This window comes from Bos grunniens, chromosome 9, assembly GCF_055505025.1.
Source record: "Bos grunniens cultivar Pamir isolate PY7600 chromosome 9, Bosgru_T2T1.0, whole genome shotgun sequence".
NCBI classification, from domain to species: domain Eukaryota; kingdom Metazoa; phylum Chordata; class Mammalia; order Artiodactyla; family Bovidae; genus Bos; species Bos grunniens.
The window spans coordinates 11,300,713-11,326,542 of record NC_141173.1 but is presented as its reverse complement, the minus strand read 5'-3'; the positions used below and the strand labels follow the sequence as shown (position 1 = coordinate 11,326,542).

The 25,830-nt window shown below is 43.2% G+C and overlaps 1 protein-coding gene across 3 annotated transcripts; it reads right to left on the bottom strand.

The window, feature by feature from the left end:
• Positions 1 to 1,470: 1,470 nt before the first annotated feature.
• Positions 1,471 to 24,055, bottom strand: OGFRL1 (opioid growth factor receptor like 1). Of its 3 annotated transcripts, none has more exons than XM_086316219.1 (7): positions 22,731 to 24,055; positions 17,506 to 17,592; positions 17,273 to 17,354; positions 14,327 to 14,405; positions 14,165 to 14,231; positions 13,912 to 14,057; positions 1,471 to 8,488 (listed from the first exon to the last, which is right to left on the bottom strand). In XM_086316219.1, the coding sequence occupies exons 1-7, from the start codon at positions 22,977 to 22,979 to the stop codon at positions 7,825 to 7,827; spliced, it is 1,374 nt and encodes a 457-aa protein (XP_086172345.1). In that variant the 5' UTR covers positions 22,980 to 24,055; the 3' UTR covers positions 1,471 to 7,824. The 3 variants fall into 3 exon arrangements, with proteins under 3 accessions (XP_086172345.1, XP_086172346.1, XP_086172347.1); XM_086316220.1 differs by having other exon boundaries at positions 17,273 to 17,351; XM_086316221.1 differs by lacking the exon at positions 22,731 to 24,055 and adding an exon at positions 20,201 to 22,081 and having other exon boundaries at positions 17,273 to 17,351.
• Between the last annotated feature and the right edge of the window lie 1,775 nt (positions 24,056 to 25,830).

The following is a 25,830-nucleotide window of genomic DNA, read 5'->3' as shown; positions in this document are numbered from 1 at the left end:
TCAGCCCTGGGTGTTCTTTGGAAGGACTGATGCTAAAGCTGAAACTCCAATACTTTGGCCACCTCATGCGAAGTTTGAGTTATTGGAAAAGACTGTGATGCTGGGAGGGATTGGGGGCAGGAGGAGAAGGGGACGACAGAGGATGAGATGGCTGGATGGCATCACCGACTCGATGGACATGAAATTAGGTGAACTCCGGGAGTTGGTGATGGACAGGGAGGCCTGGCGTGCTGCAATTCATGGGGTCGCAAAGAGTCGAACACAACTGAGTGACTGAACTGAACTGAAACTCAACCAAGAGAGGCCACCCTGCCTGTCATGACTTTTCCCCTGGCTGAGGTTTCCTTCTGTCCCCGGACACCAAGTTCGCCAGCTCTGTGAGCATGTGAGGCTTAAAATAAGGAATGTGTTTTATTGTAAATCTCTTCTGTGAACTCTCTCCCAGACTAGATTTTGCATCTTGAGGAAATGAAGACTCCATCCTGACGCTTTCACTCTACTGAGACTCTCTAATCTCATAAGACTGCCTGCCCTCTGACTTTGACCTTTGGGGAAAAGCAAACCTCTCTATTTTCTGTCACCAGAACATGTCCCTTCCTCCCTTAGGATGATAATTGCTTGTGCGCCTTGCTCTCTCCCTAAACAATTCATCTCAAGGTCAGGCAGTTACAATCCTGCTCATTCACCATTGCAGCTGTGATCTGTTCCTTTCCTCTCGCTGCGTTTCTCATTTATGCACAATATGATTTCATTACAATTTCATTCTTGAAAGTGTTAGTCACTCAGTCGTGTCTGACTCTGAGACCCCGTAGACTGTAGCTCAGCAGTCTCCTCTGTCCATGGAGTCCTCCAGGCAAGAATACTGGAGTGGGTTGCCGTTCCCTTCTCCAGGGGACCGTCTCGACTCAGGGATTGAACCTGGGTCTCCTGCATTGCAGGCAGATTCTTTACGGTCTGAGCCACCCTGGAAGCCCTAATTTCAATCTTAACCACAGTTTATTCTTTGTTCTGTCATCCACTCTTCACCTGCCTCTGCAGATCTGCACAGCCACACTACAAGGTAATGCTTTTCCTCACCTTCAACCCCACTGTCCTGTGGCATCTTAAGCAGCCTCCTCACTTGCACCTCACAGCTGCATTTTTCTTAATAAAAAAAAAAAAAAAAAGTTGTTAAAAGAGTAGCCCTACTAAAGTGAAAAACATCTGTTCCATCCGTTATTCATGTTGCACTCATTTATATTAAAAATACTTTTAAATCTTTGCATTAGAGAAAAGTGAAAGAGAGCCATAAACAGCCAGCTCACATATAACACATGTGAGCTGCCCTCCAATCATCCCTGACAAAAATAACTGCCTGTGTAAATAAGATTTCACCCTGCAAAACATTTATTTTAGAGGATAAAAAGGGAATAATGTTGATCTCATACAATAACCATAAGAAAGTCTAATCATAGAAAAACAGCAAAGTCATTTGTTCCAGCTCTTTAAAAATAGTTTAATCATGCAAAATCAACATAATGTACTCTAACATAAGGCCAAAATGTTAACCAAGATGAAGTGGCTTTTAGTCATTTTACAGGACATATATTTGGCACTAGTTATTAAAAATAATTGAAGGGACTCTAAACATATAGTTTCAGAAACGATCTTTTTAAACACAGCAGTAAACAAGAGAAACTATTGCTCTTTATACATTTTTGGCATAACACTGCCATACAGTTACAGGATTATAAAATAAGTGTTTCATAGTACCAGACATATCCAGAAACTGGTTACAGCTCCTACCACATACACATGGTATTGGTGCGCACAGACACGCGCAGCATTCTGTAATTCATCCTGCAGACGATGGCACATGGCGGAAGGCCCGCCGCTGCGGAAGAGACAGCGCTCACACCGGAAGGAAAGCACCCATCTTTCTGAGAATCATACCCATCCTCCTGAATACTCAAAATACAAAGGGCACTGAAGTTTCCCAACTGAAATGGTGACTGGACCCCTTTGGCCATCTGTCTTATCAGTTTGCACAAAGGAAGAGTGGACAGCTCACTGAGGAGACAAGCAAACCAACTTTGTACAAAGAGGAAAACAAAAGGCTTGTAAAAGGACCTAACGCTTGGTCCAGTTTGTTGCTCTTCGTTGTGATGGTTCGGGAGACACGGTTACTTTGCCATATGCAACCTATCACTGCCTCTCCTCCTTGGGTCTACAGCCAGCCCCCTCCACTTAACCCAGTTAAAAGCACCAGCAGAGGAATTAGACCTGGTTCCGGATCACGTGATTATTTCTCTCCGTCGTGCAAGGTCTCAGTCTACCGTGGAGTAAGCGGAATTCAGGCTTCAAAGGAGAGCAGGAATGGGACTGTTTCCAAATAGGTACTGATTCCCTCGGCACGTGTAACTCAGGGCACGTCCCCGCTGGAAAGCTCTGCAGAGCCTGCCTCATCTCGTCCTCACTGCAGCCACTCTGGCAGTGCACAGACCTACAATCGGTTACATCTTCGTTTCAGCAGGGAGTCTCTGTCTTCTAATTTTGTGTTTCAATCGTGTTTTCCTCTCCTCCACCTGACACTGAACCCAGCAGAACTGACAAAAGTGTTCATCTGAGCAGTGAGTGCAGAACTTGGATGTTTCTTAGGACCAGAGCTTATTACACAACTAATCTCTCTAGTTAATGTTAACTGTTCCACAAACTCCATTATAATTTAAAAATGAAAATAGGATAAACTTTATAACTTCCATATATTTTACATATTAAAATATATAAGGTTTCTGATTTTTTTTATATATACATAAAGGTCTTTCAGCATAACAAGACAGCACTGGTGCCTTTTCCCTTTCATTTCATCTTTACTTTGAACCATTTTATGAAGACTTTTATACAGAGGCCTGTGAAAGAACAACCCAAGCAATATTTGATTGGAGATCAGAAGTTTTGAACTGGTGGGGGAAGGGGCAGGCAGAACTGGTATTTCAATGTTTCCTGAGATACATTTAGCAGTAATCTACACAGCAGATGTCAAATTGCTCACAATTTTTTAAGCAACTACAAAATGGTGGCAAATGAACTACACCAGGTATTTTTATGAAAACTGACACCCACTGAAACAGTGTATGGAGTTATGGAGTCCCAGGTGGCCCTCACGCCTCAGAAATCAGTAATTGCAGAGCGAGACCCTGGTCACTCAGAGGAGGTTCTGGGGACCCTTCCTCCACTGGAGGGCCTGCACCCAGGGTCGGCTCCCCTTCACCCAGATGGTTCTCAGCCAACTCCCCTTCTCTGAACTCAACCTCCAGGCAGAGTTTGGACCATAAAACAAAGCAGTTAACTGTATCCTCCACATAGACATGTTAATTCAAGGAAACAAAAATATTAAGAAGCCATTTCCCACAAATAACTAAAACAGTAAACTTCTCAACAAAAGAAGAAAAAAAGCAGATGACAAAAAAATATTTTCTCCAACCTAAGGTAAAAAGCAAGAACAGTACTGTTTAAATGTTTCTAATAAAACTACAGCATAAAAGTCCAAATTAATTTCAGATTCCCCCAAACATCTATTGGAATTAAAGTTCTAAATCATTTCTCTAATTCCATTTTCTACATCCATCTGCATCTAAAAACAAAAGACAGATAAATATTACTTGTAGAAACTGAGACATGTTTACAGTGAAAATTACAGCATGTAGCAAAATTAAGGAGAAGCATAAATAATGTAACCATGTAGCTAATCTTTCTTACTGTAAAGGCCTTTTGTCAAATGTAACACATGTTTGAACACGGTGGCTAAGTATACTCACTTTTGAACTGATGTTACTGATACAAATGGAAATGTCCCCAAAATGCAAAAGCACCAACCAAAGTAAATTTCACTAAAATAACTGATCTTCGTGGTTTGGAATGTTTCTTATGGCAAGATTTTATAATGGAGTAAAAATTTAAACTTCTGAATGAAAGCCTGATCACATTAGTTAAGGCACATCTGGACACCCCCAGGCATTCATTTATTTATAACTATATTATCATCAACTTCAGTAATTAGGAATTTCTAAAATACAGTCTGTCCCCCAGCACACTCTGCTGGGTGGGCTGGAACACGGGAGGAGGCAGGGCATACTCACTGTTACCCTAGAGATACCCACACAGATCTGCTCGTGGAACAAACAGAATTCAGAGGTGAAAGACATCAATACATGTGCACCCCTAACTTTCTATATTCTACTAACCCGTGCCATCTTTCTCTACAACTACACCTACATTTGAAATGATTTCCAGTGTGTCTAACTCCAGCTTACCTTACATTTAACAGAAATACCCCAGGAGAAAACAGAATGGATATTTTTAAAGTGGGAAACAAAATAGAAATCTTCAAAATTATTCCTATAACAAAGAATCCCCGCTCACCCCAAATAAACTTGAGAGCCCACAGATGCAATCAGAACCAAACAAGATCAAGACTGTCCTTTCCTCAGGTTAGAAAATAAAGCTTTTATAAGAGTCTCAATTATAGAAAGACAAAATAAAAGGGTTGATTTAGTTGCTCAGTAGATTAAAAATCAACCATAACTATACTATAAACTAGGGAAATTTAACTTTAAACAATTAACCAAATAGTCTCTCTCCATCGGGTCAATCAATTTTTGACCACTTTGATACGGATGTTTACTTACTAAAATGATTTTTTAAAGAGTGACTCAGATGTAACACTGTATTGTTTTCCTTTTTCACCAGATCATTCCTTCTGTCAGATTAAAGTATAAAAACTAGAAACAAAGTAGATAATTATATAAACATAACATTTATGTTTTTAAGACTTGGCAAAAAAAAAAAAATCTTGGAACTTCTCTGCTAACTCCTGAGTTATAAGTTCTGTTTTCTCCTTGAAGCTGAAAAAAGCTTTTTATCACAATTAAAATTCAAAATAAAGCTGTATCATATAATTTTGAACTGAGAACTGGACCTGACTCAGAGAAAGCAGACATATTTTCAGTTATCATTATTCTTTTCCGTTTCTTGTAAGATTGAGCATGAGAATGTATAATGGTATAATATTCTTAATGTTATAAACTTTTTCTCTACTTACAGAAATATATCTTATCATTCATTATATATCACTTTATAGTATTTCAAAATATTTTCACGTATATTATCTCCTTTGGGATATGAATGCACAAAATATTAGAAATAGACTAGACTAACCAAGCAGTATAACATCTATTTGCCATGAAACGCAAATTAGTATTTTATCAATAGCCAATACTGAGTATCCTCACAGTCCATGGTACAATGATAAAGTCTATAGAATTGCAAAAATTCGATAGTTTCTAGCTATTTGGCCATGCTCCACCGCATTTTTATAATAGCTTCTCAGTAAGTTTCTGCAAGCACATAGTAGGTTTTTAAAATACAACACATCAGAGTCAAACCCAGAGGGCTGTTTCATGTCTAGCACACACATAAAGACACACCTATAGATCTTATTTTAAAACTACTGAATGTACAAAATATTCTTAATAGAAAAAAAATTTAGGTGTTTGTAATTTTTATCTGCAAAATGAATGGCACTCTCTTACTTCTTTCCACTGAACAATTCTCTCATAAGTTATTTATAGATTAAATGTAGAACTGATACTGTTACATGTGAATATACCTTTCAAAACCAGCATGATAGAAAAAGGCCCCTATTTTAAATGAAAGCCAGGCAGTTTTTCCCTTGAGACTAAATATTCTCAAATTAAATGGTACAATCTAATCAAATCCCTAATTAGGAATATTCTAAAAGTTAAATTATTGAATGAAACATTTTTACTTTTAAGGGCTCTGATATACTACTAGCTTCTAAGTAATTCAGATTATACCCATTTTAGTATCAGTCTGCTGCTTATTAATATTTTAATATCTGGTCACAAAATTTTAACATTATGTACTTAGAAAGTGGTGTGAACACTTTATCATGTATGCAAAATTGGTAAGATATTTCCAATGTATTATATTTCTACAATTCAGCCCAATGTGACAACCTACTCTCATGCCCTAACCCTGCAAAATTGCTTATTGAGTTTGATGAGGCCATTAAAGAAAGAATGGGGCCATGAAAGAAATCTTTTTTTACATTAAAGTAAAAAAAGAAACTGAAATCCAAAAGCAGAATTGTTTCCCAAATCCTAATGCTCACTTCAGAAAAACAGAAGAAACATAAAACTGCTGTATTATGAGAAATTATAATGAGAAAATATTCTATATTTATTGGAATACATATATAACACACGTTATTAACATTCTGACTAAATAAGTCAGATTTGAGAAACAGTGATGTTTTATGTAAATTTCAAGGCAATAAAATCCTTCTAAAAGCATACTGTTGGTGTGTTTAGTTTCTAGAAATCCTTTGCTAAAAATCCTCAGATCAATAAAAGTAACAGAAGATGATATGATGTGATTAAAAAACAGGACATAGTAAAAACAGTAAAAATTCTTTGGGGGTTAAAGTGAGTAGATCTTCCCTTAAAAGCCTAAGAAACACACAAAGGCAATTTCTTTCTAAATGAAATTAAGTTTTTAAAAAAGGTCTATTAATTACTTTCATTATATTTGTAGGTATGCTGAAGTTCTCACCACAGTGTTTAATTGTTTTCTAATGTGTAATAATAATCAGTAACAATATTATAGGAAATAAAGCTATTTGCTCTTACCCAATTTTGACACATTCTGTGCTTACTAAAACTGAATACATGGGATATCAAATCTACTCTCAATTTCAAGGTCTGACAACTGAGATGCAGCAAATTGTATTTTTTTAAAGATACCCTGTGGGCTAAGCAGTATGAACTTCATAGTCCACGTAACACTGAGATATTCATGGTTTCAGGGACTACTGCCTTGTTGCCAGTACAAAATGCATGCATTTTAAAAATGAATAATTTCTCCTCTTATTTTTTAATTCTTTAGTCATTTGCATTCAGACACAAGCACCGAATTTATACAGAACAGCCATAAAAGGCAAGATTTTTTTCTTGTACTTTTGCATCAAAATTTGTTTTTAAGCACGTTAATACAGAAAAACATGTTTATTGTTTTAAACAAAGCAAATTCTTGAAATCGTACAGTTGACATTCTCTTCCGTCCCGTGCAAATGTCACTGTAGGAGACCATCTGAATGTCTAGATGACAACACTAGAAACGCAGGTACCGGCCGACACAGGTGGCTGATGAGAATGAGGCCAAGGGTGGGGAGAGAGGACCGGGAAAGAGACTGACAAGCAGGGGAGGGTGATTCCAAGTCCCCAAGAACATCCATCCTCCTTACCAGAACCTGCAAGTAAACACGCTGAGGTGCTGTTAAAAAAAAAAAAAAATCCAAATTCCTTTCTGAATACCTCAAAGAAGACCACATTTTTTTCTTGCACCTTAAACATAGGAACCTTTAAATCTGGCAAAGGTGTGGCCACATAATGAAATTATCCTCTCAATTTCCTCCAGGTATAGTACAGTCCACTCCAAGAACTGATTCCTATCTCAGCTATATCAAACACTCCATGATTACTTCCAGATACACTGAAAATAATTTAAAAGGAATTGTGTACAGGATGCAAAAATTCACATCCCCAGAGTGTTACAGGATACACTTACTCACTGGGTCTCGTCTTCAGACTTCTTTTTAAATATTAAATTCACAGCCACACAGACTAAAAACCAGGTGACAACTAAATGCTGACCACAGAAAAATCACCAACCGCCGGCTGCGCTGAGAAACGCGGCCTCTACTGCTCAGGACACGTCACAGCCTCCCCTCCCGGGGATACACAGGCGTGGGGGCCTTCTGATAATTCACGGCAACGCGGCGTCATCATGGGAACCCGCATCGCCTGGACTTCCACCGTCTTGGTTCCGGGTGTCACTCGCCTCATCCTTCTCCGAGGGAGATGCACTCTCCTTTTGCTCCTCGGGATGAGTAACTGTCTTTTCTGCCCGAGGACTGGAATTGTTTGCAACCTCATCCTGCCCTGGGTCTCCGGGCTGGGCGGCCTCGCTGCCTGGCTCCTCACTGGGCTTGTCCGTCTCTTCTGACTCCTTAGAGGCCACTTTTTTGTCTTCAGCTGCTTTACTGATCCCATGCGCGGCTGAAGAGGCGTTTTTGGAGTCTTTGGGTTTTTTGTGCATAGACATCGGGCCGTGCTGCCCCGCGGTGGGCGGCCCGGGGGGCTTCTGGGCTTTGCTGCCCTCGGGCTGTGCCTTCCTCGGGGGTCCCCAGATAAAATTCTCTGAGGGCGTGTAATGTTTCTGGGCAAACCGTAGGAGCTTTCTCCTCTCCCTTCTGTCTCTGATTGTGTACACGAAATACTCCAGCGCGCTCTGTTTAATATTGGGAATAGTATTTTCCACCAGAGCCTCATGAAGGATAAATTTTACAAGAGGAGATTTAAAACTTTCATATCCAAGCTCGCCGAGGCTTTTCAGAATACGAGTGATCCTCAAATAGTTGTGCTGAGACCTGGAAGCAGGTTGAATAAAATGAAGGAAGAAAATTAGGTGGGGTAAGAAGCCTGGGAATGAAAACTACTGGGAAAGTACTTTTGATGGAAGTGTAAACCATGAAAATATGCCTTGTAATGACTTTGCTAAAAGGAGCATTAGACTCCATGAAGAAGCGTAAAACAGAAGGTATTAAACCTCTGTGCCTCAGTGTAATGCCAATCTACATAAAACTCAAGTATATAAAATAAATTCTCCCTGGCTTGTTAGTTCTTCACATTTGAAAAACATTTAGATTCAATATGTATCCCCACGGATGTTGAATTATTATTTATAAGATACAGTGAGGATGAATATCGACTACACAAAGGTATCATTCCTGTAACAGGTAACCAGTGCTGGGCATTAGCTACCAGCCGAATGTACAATTTCCAGGGTCAGCTGGTCAGCAGAATCCACCATAAGAACCAACTCAGAAGGGAAGCAGAAAAAGCCATTCTACCTGGCTAGAACAATTCCGACAAAGGATGCAAAACTGACTTATTTAGCACAGCAGGGAGCGTGGGCTTTGGAGTCAGAACTGAACTCACATCCTGACTCAGCACCTGCAGCTGCATGAAATGATGGCACCTTGAAGGCTCAGCATCCCAGTCTGCAGATGGGGAAAAGGGCCCACACCTCCCTGAGTTTGTAAGAGTCAAACAAGCTGACCCATAAGCTAAGAATGTGAAACTTAAATATTAGACACTATTTAACCATATAAATGTTGATACTGGTACACTAAGGAGCACCACGCTTGTACCTATCATAACATAATCACCCCAACTCTTTTCCATCTGTGACCTCTCTTGCCTCATCTTTCCCTATCACAGAATTGACAATTTTGCCTTTAATGCCATTGATTCCAAAGATGCTTATTTCCCCAGATTGCACTAGTATCATCTTTGTCTGAAAACTAAGGCCATTATCAGATGAAAGCCTTCCAAACCTATTCTGTCACAATTCATAATCTCACCTCCCTGACCTCACTCAGCCCAAGAGTTGCTTTATTACAAATACCTGGCTGTGTCCAAAAGGAATCATTAATACATGATTAATTTTCATGTATTAATCACACGTGTCATCAATAGCCCAGGTGAGTTATTCACCCAATGCTGCTGCTGCTGCTGCTGCTGCTAAGTCGCTTCAGTCGTGTCTGACTCTGTGCGACCCTATAGACGGCAGCCCACCAGGCTCCCCCGTCCCTGGAATTCTCCAGGCAAGGACACTGGAGTGGGTTGCCATTTCCTTCTCCAATGCATGAAAGTAAAAAGTGAAAGTGAAGTTGCTCAGTCGTGTCCGACTCTTAGCGACCCCATGGACTGCAGCCTACCAGGCTCCTCCGTCCATGGGATTTTCTAGGCAAAAGTACTGGAGTGGGGTGCCATTGCCTTCTCCGATTCACCCAATACTGCCCCACAACCACTACTTATTCCTAACCTCCCTAAACCTCTTTACACCTCAGGCATTGAACTTTCTACAACCGTCACATATACTTGCTTGGCGTCCACAAATGCTTGGTATTCACTTAGGAATAACTAGCAACTTATTTGGGAAAAGTGGAGGATGCTGAATATTTGAGGAGTGGAAGGACCTGGTTCCAGGACCTTATAGTTTGAGACTTAGTTTGGACCAAACTAAATAAACCCTGAATGATTCAGGCTCACCAAACATTGGAAAAGACAAGTACAACAGTTTTCAATGTTTCCATCTTTCTGGGTGTTTACCAAAGTAGTGTTCTCTTAATAGTCAATAGTGTTCTCTTAATAGTCTTTGAAGGCCAAAGGATAAAACATAGCACAGATAATGCTTCAGTTTTATGAATCAAGTACCAGTCTTTTGAGACAATACCAATTCGAGTGAAGTTAAAGACAAGGTGCCATTATCAGCAGGACCAACCTAGTAGTTAGGTTAGGGTAGCATCTACATGGTCTGGCATTTCTGGTGGCTCAGACAGTAAAGAATCTGCCTACAATGAGGGAGATCCAGGTTCGATCCCTGGGTCTGGAAGATCCCCTGTAGAAGGACATGACTGCACATTCCAGTATTCTTGCCTGAAGAATTCCATGGACAGAAGAGCCTGGCAGGCTACAGTCCATGGGGTTGCAAAGAGTCAGACACAACTAAGCGACTAGCAGTTTCACTTTCGCTACATAGTCTAATAACTTGGTAGTGAAATCCCAACGTCTGCTTCCTAAGTCTATGAGAAAGAGAGGCATGGTAAAATGGAATAATATTTTCCTTTAAAAAATCAAAGAGGAGTTATATGACACAACAAAAAATTTGCAAGTAGCTCAATTTCACATATCCAATCCAAGATGAATGACCAAGATAAAATTTTCTCTATCAACACATTCTCCAATTTAAAAGTTTACATAAGAGTGGAAAAGAACAAACACTTGGGTTAAAGTGAATAAAGATCAGGACTATGGAACAGAATTACACAAGAAAGAAACTGGGTGTTTCAGTATGATTTGAAACAAATGTCACCAAGAAATACAAAACGCCCCCACTCTCCTAATGTTGTGAGTAGACTCGGGTGGCTTAGCAGATCAAAGACAGAAGCTGGGCTTGCAGACAGAGGTGAGGCCAATGGGAAAGGCTGAGATATGTTCCCTCTTTGAGTCATGGTCCTTGTTCACTATACTTTATTTCACTTCACTTTCTTTTAATATTTTTCTCTGCTGGACTACTATGCTGCTGCTGCTGCTAAGTCACTTCAGTCATGTCCGACTCTGTGTGACCCCATAGATGGCAGCCCACCAGGCTCCCCCGTCCCTGGGATTCTCCAGGCAAGAACACTGGAGTGGGCCACCATTTCCTTCTCCAATGCATGAAAGTGAAGTGAAAAGTGAAAGTGAAGTCGCTCAGTCATGTCCGACCCTCAGCGACCCCATGGACTACAGCCTACCAGGCTCCTCTGTCCATGGGATTTTCCAGACAAGAGTACTGGACTACTATAAACACACTGAATTCCCTGCTTACTCTAAAAGACTCAAGATACTATGCAGATTAAAACACACAAAAAAGCTGTACCCATGGAAAGGAAAACTGGTGGTGGAAGGAAGGAAAGATGACAGGGCGGGAAGGGTCAGGTAACAGTCAGGCTCCCCTCCGAGTCCCAAGCCAGAAAGTCATTTAACGAAAGCCTTCTGCTTCCAACCACCAATTAAGAGTGGTGGAGACGATTAAACCCCAAGGAGGATTTAGGCAGACAAACCTGGTTTGTTCACCACTTATTCGTTCAACAAATATTTACTAAACAAGAGTGCTATTCCAACCAAGAAAAAAAAAAAAAAACAAGTTGGAAATGGAAGTTCTCTCAAATGACATTCGTGAGCACACAGAAGATGAGACATCATCAGATCCTCTTCTGAGGTTGACTCTTGGCATCCTTCATGTCAACAGACTACCTGCACACAGCTGTCTTTGAGGGTAATCCACAGTGCTTAGAAACTGTGCACAGAGAGCTGGGGGAGAGCTCTCTGCATCGCTTCAGTATAAGTGCTCTGTCGTCACTTAGTCGCTAAATCGTGCCAGACTCTTTGCGACTCCATGGACTGTAGCCCACCAGGCTCCTGCATCCATGGAATTCTCCAGGCAAGAATACTGGAGTGGGTTGCCATGTCCTTCTCCAAAGTGCTCTCTATAAATCAAATTTAACTTGAGTTATGAGTTAACAGGTCTTCTAGTCAAGATCGTAAAGTTTTATGCCCACATCTTGAGTGTTTTACTACAAGTCACCATTTTAATAATGTTGATTATAAATAATAAATAGAAGGCTCAAACAGTAATGCTTCTACTCACTTTACCAAAGCAAGATCAAAGTTATAGAAAAATACCCACAAAAAATTAGTTTATCAATGTACAAAAATGCTGTTTGGTGCAAAGACATATTTCTTAGGTTAGTTTTAATTTTTCTTCTCTTGGTATTTGCCCCATTCAGCTAATTATAATGTGCTAAAAATGTTTTAAAGTTGTTGGTTTTATAGTCCAGTGCTCATAAGTCACCCTATAATTAAGAAGAAAAAAGAAAAGGCCAGTTTGCATGCAAAGAAAATATTTTTTTAAATTGGGATATAAGTATTAATGAAAGTTATAAATATCTAAGCAAAAGAACACAGAAAATCAGTTCCAGATAAACTGCTAAAATTTTCTTCACAGGTGTTTCGATTTACTAACAAAAACTGGGCTTCTGATTTTGACCTATAAGGTGATTATTCTAATTTTCTCTCTTTCTAAAACATATGAGTACCTCTCAGTCTTATAAAGTGGTTTTTACAGTAAGTCCCCTACATACAAATGAGTTCGCTCCAAGAGCATGTTCTAGGTCCATTTTGCTCAGAAGCCCAACAAAGTTAGCCTAGATATCCAACTAACTTAATTGGAAATTTAGTACTGAACTGTAATAGGGTTATAATACTTTTCACACAAGTAATACATAAAAATACACAAAAAAATAAAGAAAACATTTTTAATTACAGTACAGTACCTTGAAAAATACCACCTACACCACTGTCGCTTTTATGCTTGCTTCCAGATATCCTGGGCTGGAAATAAAGATACTGCCCTGCTGTACTCTACACAGTACTGTTCAGTAAAGTACACAAAAGCACCGCCAATCGTAGAGAATGCACACAGGCAACAACGCACACCAGACCCGTGAGCTAACTTACAACATGGGACACGTGAACATACGTTTGCACCTTTGAAAGTTCACAGCTTGAAGGTTCATAAGTAGGGGACTTACAGTATATGTCATAGGCTTAATTATGGATTTGATCTAAGAAGGCACAGTGCCTGAGAAGCAGCCCGAGCTACCAGAAGCATACAACCCAGGAGAGGGGTCTAGAAAAGCCTATACAAACAACCACCACAAATGCTGAGAAACACCGTATAAACAGGGAGTGAGGCTACACTTGACTGTGGGCAGTAGAGTGGCTGCACGAATAAACAGTTCCGAAACCAATGTGAACGTGAAGTCGCTCAGTCGTGTCCAACTCTTTGCGACCCCATGGACTGTAGCCTACCAGGCTCCTCTGTCCACGGGATTTTCCAGGCAATAGTACTGGAGTGGATTGCCATTTCCTTCTCCAAGAGATCTTCCCAACCCAGGGATCAAACTCCGGTCTCCCACATCGTAGACAGACGCTTTACCATCGAGCCACTAGGGATGTCAAGCAGCCGTATTTCTACCTGGAATCTCATTCCTTTTTTTTTTTTGCTATTGTTATTGTTATTTAGTTTTGCTTTAGAATATAGAATGGGGAATAAAGTGCATTTCAGATGAGCTTTTGAATTCAAATCCATGGATCCACCTGCTTGTGGCTCTATGTGCCATAGAGAAATCCAACCCAGAGAAAACCCCGTGCCTTGGGGACTCAATGCAGGGGCTCTACTTACTCATTCAGATGCTGAAACCTTTCCTGCCAGTTAACAGCCCGGGCAACGTTTCCAGTTTTATCTATCAGCTTTATTCCAAAAAACTCTAACATCATTTTATAAGCCAGGAGGAATCTTCTTATTGCTTCCTTTGTTTTCTTGAATTCCTAATGAAAAAAAGAAAAATTCAGCGGAATGACTCAGAGTTACCAGGGCCATCAAACGGCAACATTAATTTGGCTAACTCGCATGAAATGAAATCAGCTTGCCTCACCTCAATTTCATAGGTAGTTAGTTCTTTAGCATAGAAGTTCAAGCCTTGTTCTCTCAGAGGGAAAAGCCTATGTTTTAGAGAAATAACATTTGTATATTAGTGATCTCTGGGAAGCACACGTGATTAAACAGGTCACGGTTCGAGAGAGAGCAGGCGACTGACCATTGGATGTAGGTGTGATTGTGTTCCAGCTTCTCGTAGTCCCCTTTCCACTTATTGAGAACTTCTTCAATGTAAACACCTGAAGAGGAAAGATTCAGAACATGAACCAGGTGTTAGAACATTGTTGAAGGCATTTTGAGACTGAATCACTTAAGCTTTGTGTTAAAACTTTTTAAAACGTAATAACAGCACACAAGAGCAATGCAATGCCTTTATAAGATGAAAACCCTATGCCACAGACTCAGTGGTGAAATAAGCCTAATTGAAAAGAAAAATCATGGCACCTCAAATCGCAGAAAACTCTATTGGACAGTTACTCCAAAGTAGAAGCTGGCAAACTGTGTCCTGCCATCTGTTTTATAAATAAAGCTTTTTTGGAACACAGCCATGCATATCCATTCATGTATTATGTATTTAAACCGTGGAGCTGAGTAGTTGCAACAGATATGGTATGGCCCACAGAGCTGAGGATATTTACTCAATGGCCCTGTACCAAGAAAGTTGGCCAGCCCCTGAGTTCTTGAAAGCCACTGAGTTCTTTAAATACTAGAGCAAATAAAAATGAAATGTATCCCAGGCAAAAAGGAAGGAAGGGGACAAAGGTGGGAGGGAGAGAATGCAGAGAGAAGTCGGAAAAGGGGAAGGAAAGGGAGGAAAGGAAAAGTAAAGGCAAAGGTGTTGAGTGCTTCCTAGCGGCAGGACCAGCCTGCAGTGCAGCCAGCCCGCTGAATCTGCCCAGCACCGTCTCAACCCAGCATTTCTGGAGCATTGCTCCTCCTGCTTGACTACTGAGAAAACAGTGAGATCTGCTCAGTCGCACACCAGCAAAACCAGGAGCGGAACACAGGTCTTTATGGTCCTGAAACGTAAACCCTCTTCTTCACCATGTCCTGTCCTTCTCCTAGAAGAACTTATTCGGGCAAAATTCTGCTTCCCAAATCTGTCTAGGTCCTCACAATTAACTGTAGCCACTTAGTCAATTTTACAGACCAAGACACGACAACATAATACCATTCTAAACATAGCTCATCTCACTACTGTATCCTCCAGAGGTCACCGGTTTGTATCAGAGAATCTCACGCTCAAGGTTTTCGGTAAAACGTTGCTATTTAATCCTCAGCCTATTGAAAACATTTACCCCTATAATTTCCTATTTGTTTCCCCTTCCATCTACCCTTCCTCCTACTTAATAAGTAAAATATTGGGCTGGCCAAAAAGTTTGGTCAGTTAGTGAATATGTTTTTCAATAAAGTTCTTCATGAAAATTAAAAATAGTCCTTTTATTTGTACTTAAAACCTAACAAATTTTTAGTCAACCCAATACACGTCATTGAAGGCTTATGCTTACTAACAAGGGTGGTGTGTGTGTGTGTTCAGACATACTGGGGAGGAAAGTGTGAACAGATGTAATTTATATAATAAACTAGAATAACATTTTATGTGACCATACCTAAAACTTCTGACCCCCACTAGTCTTATAAGATTTCCAAATAAATATTTATGATAAAGATTACCCCCCAAAAATTAATTGCTTTAAGTTATTTCTCTAAATTACTATCTCAAAAATAAATTCACTGTTAGAAATTAAAAAAAAAAAAATTAAGTTAAACATTGTCATTGTCTCTATCCTCAATGTGTTCAGTATTTGAAGGCATTCCTTTGGGTAAATTTTATCAAAGTCACATCAGAGTCAAATTAACAATCTACCACTGCATTTCTTCAAAAGTTTTTCTTACCCCAGGTCCTAAAAAACCAATTAATTAATCTTATTTCAATTAGTATATAAAGCAGTTTCCACCATTAGTAAATAAAACAGAGCATTTTCACCTAGAGGGTTCCTTCCAAATCAGAGCAGACTTCTGGGACACCAGAAAATAACTAAAGTCAAGTGGATCGGGCCATGTCAGCAATACACCCTCCTTCCCAACTGGTTTGTCTGCCAGTGCACAATGTAGGGAACTCCTTAGGCATTTCTTCAGGCAGTTAGTTCATCAAGAACTAACTTGGTTCTGCTTTGCAACCCATGACCCTCATTCCCTGATTCACCCTGCTGTGAATTTGGCTCAGTTTTCACTGAGAGCAAAGAGCCGCAGCCAGGGCCATCTGGTCACCTCACAGAGACAAGGGCTCTATGGAAAGCAGCCATTTTTCCGGCTTGACCTGGATAAAGTGAGACTGCCCACCACGAAGCACAGTCTGGTGCTGGGGGCAGTCAAGCATAGGTACCGTGGGGACTGCACCCTCTCACTGTAAGTTTAGAAAAGACCCTGGGAAGGCACCTGCAGAGCTGTGGAGGGCAGGCTTATCTGACAGAGCTGTGTGGAGACCTGCAGTGTGCGTAGCTCCCTCCCTAGGATACTGAGACGCTGAAGTGAGGCTCCTCTAGCTTCCTGACCTTGAATCTGAAAACCAACAGGAAAGATGATCCCAACAGAAACATCAAGTTCAATCATGCTCTACAGACTTTTGGGTTATGGCACAGTGAAAGGAACACTAAATTCTGGAACTGAGACCCAAGTCTATGATGGAGTGAACCAACCAACCAGTCATACCAGCCTCAAGATCCAGTGACTTCATCTTTAAATTGAGGAAACTGAATTTGTCCTCTGCTAATGTTTCTTAATAATCTGATACCCTAGCGTTCTAGAAATCTCCTTTTTTCCTCTCACAAAAATGGCCCCCACTACCTTCCAGACAGGAGTCCTCACTGTAAAGAGGTGGTGGGAAGGAATTGATAATCCTCAGGTTACTCCTCCGGAATCTGCCGAGTGGATGCTCACAGCTCAAGGGTCTAGACTCTGGGGACACAACAGACTGCAGGGCAGAGCCAAGCCAGACAACGAAACAACACACTGAGAATGGACCGAGCTGGGAATAAACAAAGAACAGCTACTGCTACTACTACTATTTAAAGTTTGCTTTTTACCAAAGTAGCGGATTACTCACCATCGGGCTTAAATGGAATTTTATTCTTATAAAAACGAAGATTGCTCAAGTCATTTTGATATCGGATATCTTTGAAGTTCTGCTAAAGGAAAAAATAAATCAATCTCCAGCACATGGACATATAAGGAAGGCACAAGGACCTTCCTTGTACATTTGCTCATTGGCACCATAAAATAACAGAAACAGAAGGGAAATATTTTACAGTTTAGAAAAAAATCATTCTATAGTCTTACTGGGTACTGGTGTCGGTATTTGTACAAATCCCTCGCAGCATAAAAACTTCTCTTTGGCTTGGCAGGTGCTTCAGTGGAATCAGTCCCCTAAAATAAACGGGGAAATTCCATTTACATTTTGAAGCAAGACATTTTCGCCAAGGAATTTTCAGAACAAACTTGAAATAACAAGCACACATAAAGAAAGGCTGAACAGTGTCCAGCTATCCATTGAGTGAAGATATTTTAAATGTCCTTTTAATAATGCTTACTAGCAACATTTGTTGGCTCTCTCATTTGCTGACTTGAAGCCAGTAACATTTGTTCTGAGGTGTTTTACTAAATAAAAAACTTTATTATTTACCAAAAGCCTATAGAGGCCAAATATTATGGATCAGTATCTATTAGAAACAGAACTTACAATGAATTAAAGACCAGAGGTTAGACAAGTGATTTTACGACAAAACTTATTTTTAAATATTTTACATAACATGAAAAGTGTTAAGATAATAAGTCAATCCTACAAAGAAGATTGTCATCAATCTTGCAATGTTTAGCTGTACTTGGAAGTCAAGTAATATTTGTGAAGGGAAAGGGGGCTTTTAAAACAAACTAGCTTTCTAAACTCCATCCTTTACAGTATACAACAGGCACACAAAGGCATGAATAACCTTTGTGTTAATTCAGTGATAATACAACGTGATATAAGGTGTGTGTGTGTGTGTGTGTGTGTTAGTCACTCAGTCGTGTCCGACTCTTTGCTATCCCTCAGACTGTAGCCTGTTTGACTCCTCTGTCCATGGAATTTTCCAGGCAAGAATACTGGGGTGGGTAGCCATTCTCTTTTCGAAGGTAGCAGATTTCAAACATATACACACAAAGTAGTGTAACTCTCAGTTGGAATGAACTTCACATTGTAGTAACCTGTACGTGGTAGTTTACTTACACTTTTAAAATTCTAAACAAAATTCCCAACCCCACGGCAATTTTTAAAGGATAAGATAGAAGTCAGTATAATCAGTTCTCATGCTCTTAACTCCACGTGCTATCATAGTGTACAAGAACGTGCTTTGGGTCCAGAGTCACGCAGAAGGGCAAAGAGACTGCTGAGGAAGATGAAACAGATGACAAAGCTGAAGTCTGAATATTCATTAAGAGGTTCACCCACCTTTCCTCATCAGCCCCCGCCCCTGTTGGTGCTGACAGACCGGCATCCACCAAGCAGTTTCTGAAGCGGCATGATTCTATTACTACAAGTACAGAGTGACTTACTTTAACTCCAAACTAGCTGATGTTTAACAATAGCTGCTCCTTACATAAGCAAGGAAAAGCTTATATTCTGGTCCTCACCACACATTTCAAAATAGCTCTGCCTAGCAGGTTTCTGGATCTCTTTAGCCTATGCTACAACCCCATGACTCATCATCCCAGAAGCATAAGGAAAGCACTTTTCCACTTACCAGGCACATATATTATTTCATTTGATTCTTATAACCCACCTGGAAGGCCATCAGGAGTGCTTCCATCTTAGAAACAAGGGAACCCAGGCTTGGAATAAAGTTCAATAACTATCGCCCAGAGCCCAGCAATAGGGCCAGATGGAAAACTCCAGGCTGGAGGCTCCAAGTCTGACTAATTGGGTCTGAATCAATTTCAGCTCCACCCAATGCGAAGGACTGTCATAGAAACCATGGTAGAATATCAACAGTTCAAAACTAGGAGTCAGGACACTCGGGCTGAGTCTTTAACTCAGCTGCTGATGTGTGAGGATGTTAACTGCATCTTCATTTGATCATCAGCGAAATGAGAATGACTCACGCCCTACCTATATTTCCCAGGGTTATGCTGAGAACGCCTGCCTCCTCCAGGCTCTAAATGCGCCGGCCTGCCAGCATCATCCATGCTCCCTCCCCTTCCTGTTCCTCCAGGCTCTCCTCCCCACTCCCTTTCACCTGCTCAGCCACAGATTTTGTTCCTTAATATTTTATCACTAATTCCTGTGTCCCCAAAACTTCCCTGTTTTCTGGGTCATTGCCTTCAGCAAACATGCTGTAGCATCTCTAATCTTAAACATGTATCAACTAGGACTGACCCAAACTCCCCTCAAGACAGATCCATAGCTTTGCTCTGGTTTATAGCAAAACATCCCCAGAGAGTTGCCCATAGTCCCTGCCTGTCTCCCCTTCTCTCACAACCCTCCCCAATCAGGCTATCATCCTCTGCACGCCATCAAAATGGCTTTTATGAACATCACCTAACACGTTCCCACCTCACTGAGCAGCTTTCCCAGTGCTCCACCCAGGTGACTTCCCAGCAGCACTGGGCCAACTGACATCTCTCCTTCTGAAACACTGTCACACGCCACACCTGCCCCAGTTTGCTTCTGCTCCATCTCACTGGTCCCCCCTGGGCAGCCTCATCTTTGACTTCTCTCCCTCACATGGTCTCCATGGAGCAGTGCCCAGAGCCCGTTCACATTTCTCATGCTCCTTGATGACCCCAGATCTTCCCATGAATTTAAATACCTCCATTCTTACATGCTGACGATTCCAGTCCTGGACTGAGGCTTCACTCATAATGAACTACTCATCAACTCCCCTTGGATATTTTATAGGATACTAAACTCAAGGGCATTCTTGATTTAACCTCTGATGCTGCTTGCTACCTTAGACTTCCCCATCTTGGTTAATGGCACCGTCATTTGTCAAATACTCACTTGCACTAGGAATACAGCAACAGAGCTGGTGAAAAGCAGTTTTTCTACTTTTTAGCAGTCTAAAAAGTAGACTGGGTTAGACTTTAAAGGTAGCTCCATTAGTTCTTGCAAATGACCATGGGGAGTAGGGAGCAGGTAAGGTGGACATTCAAAAGCAGCATTAAAGAGTAGACATTACATGGTGATCCTGACAAGAAAAATCAGTCGTTAAAGGGGAAAAGAAAACATTGAAGCCATCTACCATTTACTGGGGTTGTGATTAACTGATTGAAACATGAATTATAAAACTGTTTCATATAGATGGACCAGGTTAGCTGGACGGAATCTGAGATGTTTTTTTGTTTTGTTTTGTTTTTTTGACATCCCAAACTTCTTCATTGAGATACAGATCAGATCAGATCAGATCAGTCTCTCAGTCGTGTCCAACTCTTTTCGACCCCATGAATCACAGCACGCCAGGCCTCCCTGTCCATCACCAACTCCCGGAGTTCACTGAGACTCAAGTCCATCGAGTCAGTGATGCCATCCTGCCATCTCATCCTCTGGCGTCCCCTTCTCCTCCTGCCCCCAATCCCTCCCACCATCAGTCTTTTCCAATGAGTCAACTCTTCACATGAGGTGGCCAAAGTTCTGGAGTTTCAGCTTTAGCATCATTCCTCCCAAAGAAATCCCAGGGCTCATCTCCTTCAGAATGGACTGGTTGGATCTCCTTGCAGTCCAAGGGACTCTCAAGAGTCTTCTCCAAAACCACTTCAAAAGCATCAATTCTTCGGCGTTCAGCCTTCTTCACAGTCCAACTCTCACATCCATACATGACCAGTGGAAAAACCATAGCCTTGACTAGACGGACCTTTGTTGGCAAAGTAATGTCTCTGCTTTTGAATATGCTATCTAGGTTGGTCATAACTTTCCTTCCAAGGAGTAAGCGTCTTTTAATTTCATGACTGTAGTCACCATCTGCAGTGATTTTGGAGCCCAGAAAAATAAAGTCTGACACTGTTTCCACTGTTTCCCCATCTATTTCCCATGAAGTGATGGGACCGGATGCCATGATCTTCGTTTTCTGAATGTTGAGCTTTAAGCCAACCTTTTCACTCTCCACTTTCACTTTCATCAAGAGGCTTTTCAAGTGGAAGGGAAAAACAATGAATTCACAAGGCAAGACAACCAGCTGCTGCTGCTGCTGCTAAGTCGCTTCAGTCGTGTCCGACTCTGTGCGACCCCATAGATGGAAGCCAACCAGGCTCCTCTGTCCCTGGGATTCTTCAGGCAAGAACACTGGAGTGGGTTGCCATTTCCTTCTCCAATGCGTGAAAGTGAAAAGTGAAAGTGAAGTCGCTCAGTCGTGTCCGACTCTTCGCAACCCCACGGACTGCAGCCTACCAGGCTCCTCCGCCCATGGGATTTTCCATGCAAGAGTATTGGAGTGGGTTGCCATTGCCTTCTCCAGACAACCAGCAGCAGGGCCAAATTGACAATCAGGTCTCCGGTTCTGCCGCAGGTGACAGGCAGACTTGGGTCTGCACCTCTTTCCCTGGATAATCCTGGGCAAACTTCTCTTTCTAGGCCTCAGTTTTCTCCAAAACAGGAGTTCAAAAGAGCAACTGCCACCACACTCCACTCCAAAAATTGCAGCTGGAAAGAACATGTGTATAGCACAGAGCCTGTACAGTTTGCTGCTGACCCAAACAGATGACTGTCAAGAGGGATGAGGCAGCCTTCCTGTAAAATATACCTGCTGATTCCTCTGCTAGAGCCGAGACACCTTGGTCTCCACTTCCCACCCTCTTCCCCTCAAGGCCGAGGAGGAGGGCCTGACCCAATACCCCGGCCTGTTAGAGCTGAGCCAGGCACCCTTCAGAGGCTTGGCCATGCAAGTCCTCCCTTCTAAAGTTTCCTGATTTCCTGATTTTTCAGTCCATCAGAGGTTAGAAGGGTTACTAACCTCTCCTCCGAACTGAAGGAGGCAGATGACTTCAGCATATCTGGATCAACAAGTCTTCTGGATGAAAAAAAAAAGATGTTTGGAGCATGCCCTGAACTCCTGGGTTAGAAGGCCTGACTTGGAACTCTGGCATTTTCACGTCGGATGTGGACCTTTCAGAGATTCCTAAAGGCTGGAGACCCCGCTGCAGGGAGAGGGTTCGCTGCCCCCACCTCATTCTAGGTGATTTTTTTTTTTTTTTTTAACCAATAACACGCACTAGACAGGTTTTCACCATCCTCTATTCTCAGGCAGGTTACCCCCACCCCGCCTTCCATCACCCGGCTGCGCTGCGGAGGCTGAGAAGACACTCCGCCAAGTTGGGTTCTGCTCGGGGTGGCGGGGGGACCCTCCGGCCGGTGCCCGCGCTCAGGCCCCAGGCCGTCCGCGGGCGGCCCGGGGCGACCCCAGCGCGCAGGGCCTGGGTCCCGGGGCGGCCGCAGGAGGACGAGCCGCCGCGCCCGCGCGCGCCCGGGCCCTGCGCGCTGGGGTCGCCCGCGGCCGCCCCCCGCCCCACCCCGGCCCGAAGCCCCGGCGGCCGCCTACCTGCTCTGCGCCTGCCGCCTCGGGGTCCGGCTCCGGCGCGGGGCCGGCGCGGAGCCGGCCGCCGGCTCGCTCCGGGGGCTCCTCGGGCTCCGCGGGCTCTGGGGGCTGCGCGGGCTCCCGCCCGGGGCCCTCGCCGCCGCCCGGCCCTGGCTCCTCGAGCTCGGGCTCCGAGTCTGTCTGCCAGGTGGAGTCGCAGTCCTCCACGGTGGTGGGCTCGCGCACGCTGACCCCGCCGAGCAGGTTGCCCATCGGAGAGGCGGGCGCGGGGCGCGGCGGGGCTGCGGGGCGCCGGCTCCGGGCTCCGGCTGGCGGCGGCGCTAGGGCCCGGGCAGGGCCGCGGCCGGGGCGCTGGGCGGCACCTCGGCGCCCGGCCCGCTCTGCCTGCGCGCGGCGAGCGGCGGGCGCAGGGCGGGGAGGAGCCCGCGGCCCCGGGGCCGCCGCCCGCGCCCGAGCCCGCCCATCGCTCCCGCCTCCCGGCCCGGCGCGCGCCGCTCCCGCCGCGCTGCCCCTCGGAAAGCCCTCTGCCCTCGGCTTCCGATCCTCCCTGGGCTTGGACCGGGGTCAGAGGAGGTGTCGCCGTCTGCGGGCGATTCCCGTCCGCACTCCGCCTCCTCTCCCGGCCGGTCCTGGAGGGAAAGATGGATTGGCCGCGGCAAGAATTCGCAGCTGCTGGGGACCGGGCAGCAAACCCGAGCTACGGGGACTGCGTCTGGGCTGACACTCGCAGCGCCGCGGACACGGAAAGTCAAAGCTGTATCCACCTCATCCAGGCAGCAAAAGCAGCGAGAACCACCAGACGCTCACACGCATCCGTGCATGGTTTCGCTAATACCCACTCTGCATCGGTGCTCGAAATAGAATGAAAACTCAGGAACCTTGACCCCTTGTCTGTTTGAAATGGGAGGGACAGCCAGGGAAAGGGTGTCATAGAAGTAATTAAAGCGGGCTTCCCTCGTGGCTCAGCTGGTAGAGAATCCGCCCGCAATGCGGGAGACCTGGGTTCGATCCCTGGCTTGGGAAGATCCCCTTGGTTCGATCCCTCGGTTGAGAGAAGGGAAAGGCCAGAAATATTCTGGCCTGGAGAATCCCATGAATAGTCCATGGGGTCTCAAAGAGTCGGACACGACTGAGCCGCTTTCTCTTTCACTTTCAAAGGTAAAACAGCACAATCTGATAGAACGAGTGGCTCCTGTTAACTTTGTATCATGACCTTCTGACTAGAGGCGACCACGCCTGCACACCCACCCTGTCTGCTGACCGTGGACTGAAAAGAAAAAGTCCAATGTATAAGACTAAATTGCTGTGCTTGAAATAAACAGTTTCTTTCTAAATGTTTCGTGATGTAATAGGAGACTGCATCAAGAATGATGGGCCGCTCCTAGGGCGAGAAGAGGTGACAGGATGCCCATTCAGGATGGCTTCTCTTCAAGCATTGCAACTGCGGCTCCGCCCATAATCAGTTTCTGACCTTGGCCAGGTCACACAGCTACTTTAAAGCTAAATTTCCTCATCTATAAAATAAGACCTGAGTCTCTCTTCCGCATCCCTTGTAGCCCTGACTTACTATGATCCATGAGTGACCTGAAAGTAATAGACACACAAACAGACCGCAGACATAAAAAGACTTGTTGGTCGTAGGGCTTAGTGAAGGAAAAATGGGCAGCCCTAGGATCTGGGAGTTTGGCGTCGTCTTCCACTGGCAGAGGGCCAGAAGGTGGCTCAGAAGTAAGTGGTGTCCGTCTAGCCGTGGGCATCCTAGAAAAAAAAGTGTAACGCCAGTTGCTGCGCCCGGGTGCTTCGGCAAATGGTCTAGAGGTGTGTAAGTTAGAATTGGCCTCATGTTCGTTGCGCTCCTCCCATTGAGAGGTACAGTCTAACTCTCCACCTTTTGAATTAAGGCTGACTCCAGTGGCTTGCTTTGAAAAACAGAATATGGAGGATTTTCCAGAAAATCTGGAATTTACAAGATTAGGGTGAAAGGAACCTTGCATCTTCCCCTGAGGCCTTGGGAACCTACTCTTGTGTAGCCCTGAACTGACATTTAAGAAGTTCTCCTCCCTTGAGACCACTGTACCCAAAAGGCCACCCTATCTGTCTTCTGGTCACCAGTGCCAGCTGGAGGTCCTACCTTCCAGGGTCCCCTGCTGCATCCTTCTGGGTTTTATTAGCTCCTCCAGACTTGCCCATCTGCCCGCTGACCTCTTAGTGACCTCCACTGATGCCATGTGCAACAAAGGAACCACCCAGCAGAGTCTTGCTCAAATTCCTGACCCTCAAAATAGGAAAAACAGTAAAGGGAAAACTATTTAAAGTCACTGAATTTTGCAGTAGCCTGTTATACAAATGATGGCACAATGAAAAACATCTGTAAAAGCCTGTACATATTTGTATATATAACTGCTGCAATTATGTCTTTAGCTTTTCCACCACCTTTTGGCAAATGTATCAGTTTTTATGGGGCTATAGATTTTGTGCCATTGTGCAATGTATTTTCTAAAGAATGTAATTTACATGAACTATTGCCAAAAACCTTAAGTAGTGATTCTTAAGTTTGGAAGCAATGCTTGATCACATTGTGTCCAATATATGTGTTTAAGAAAGTTAATTCTGGAGGTCTTTCATCTTTTAGGTTCTGTACACAAGAATTACCCTACCTGAAAACCTAAATTTTTTCATTACTCCTAACTTTGACAGTATTTAACATTCCTTCATTGACACCAAAGAAGCATGTCTTTGTTTCATAGGAAAAAATTCAACACTCGTTGCCATGCACATATTAATTTTTAATTGACATATATTAACTCTAATCAGTATTCACCCAGTGAATCTTCAAAGAATATTGAGTTCAGTAATTAAATAAATATACATGCACTGAGGAGAAAGTACTGTCATAATGGCCTGTAACGGCTGACTCCCTGCACCCAGAAGCTGTCCTAAGCTCTGCAGATACTATAGCCGTGTTCCAGTGCAGCTGTTTCCCACCTTGTCACGGTTTCAGCCATGTCCTTGAAGGGTGAGGCGACGATCAGGGGAACCCACTACTTCAGGATCTAAACTTTTTTGACTAGAATCCAAGACATATGTGCCATAATTTTTTTTT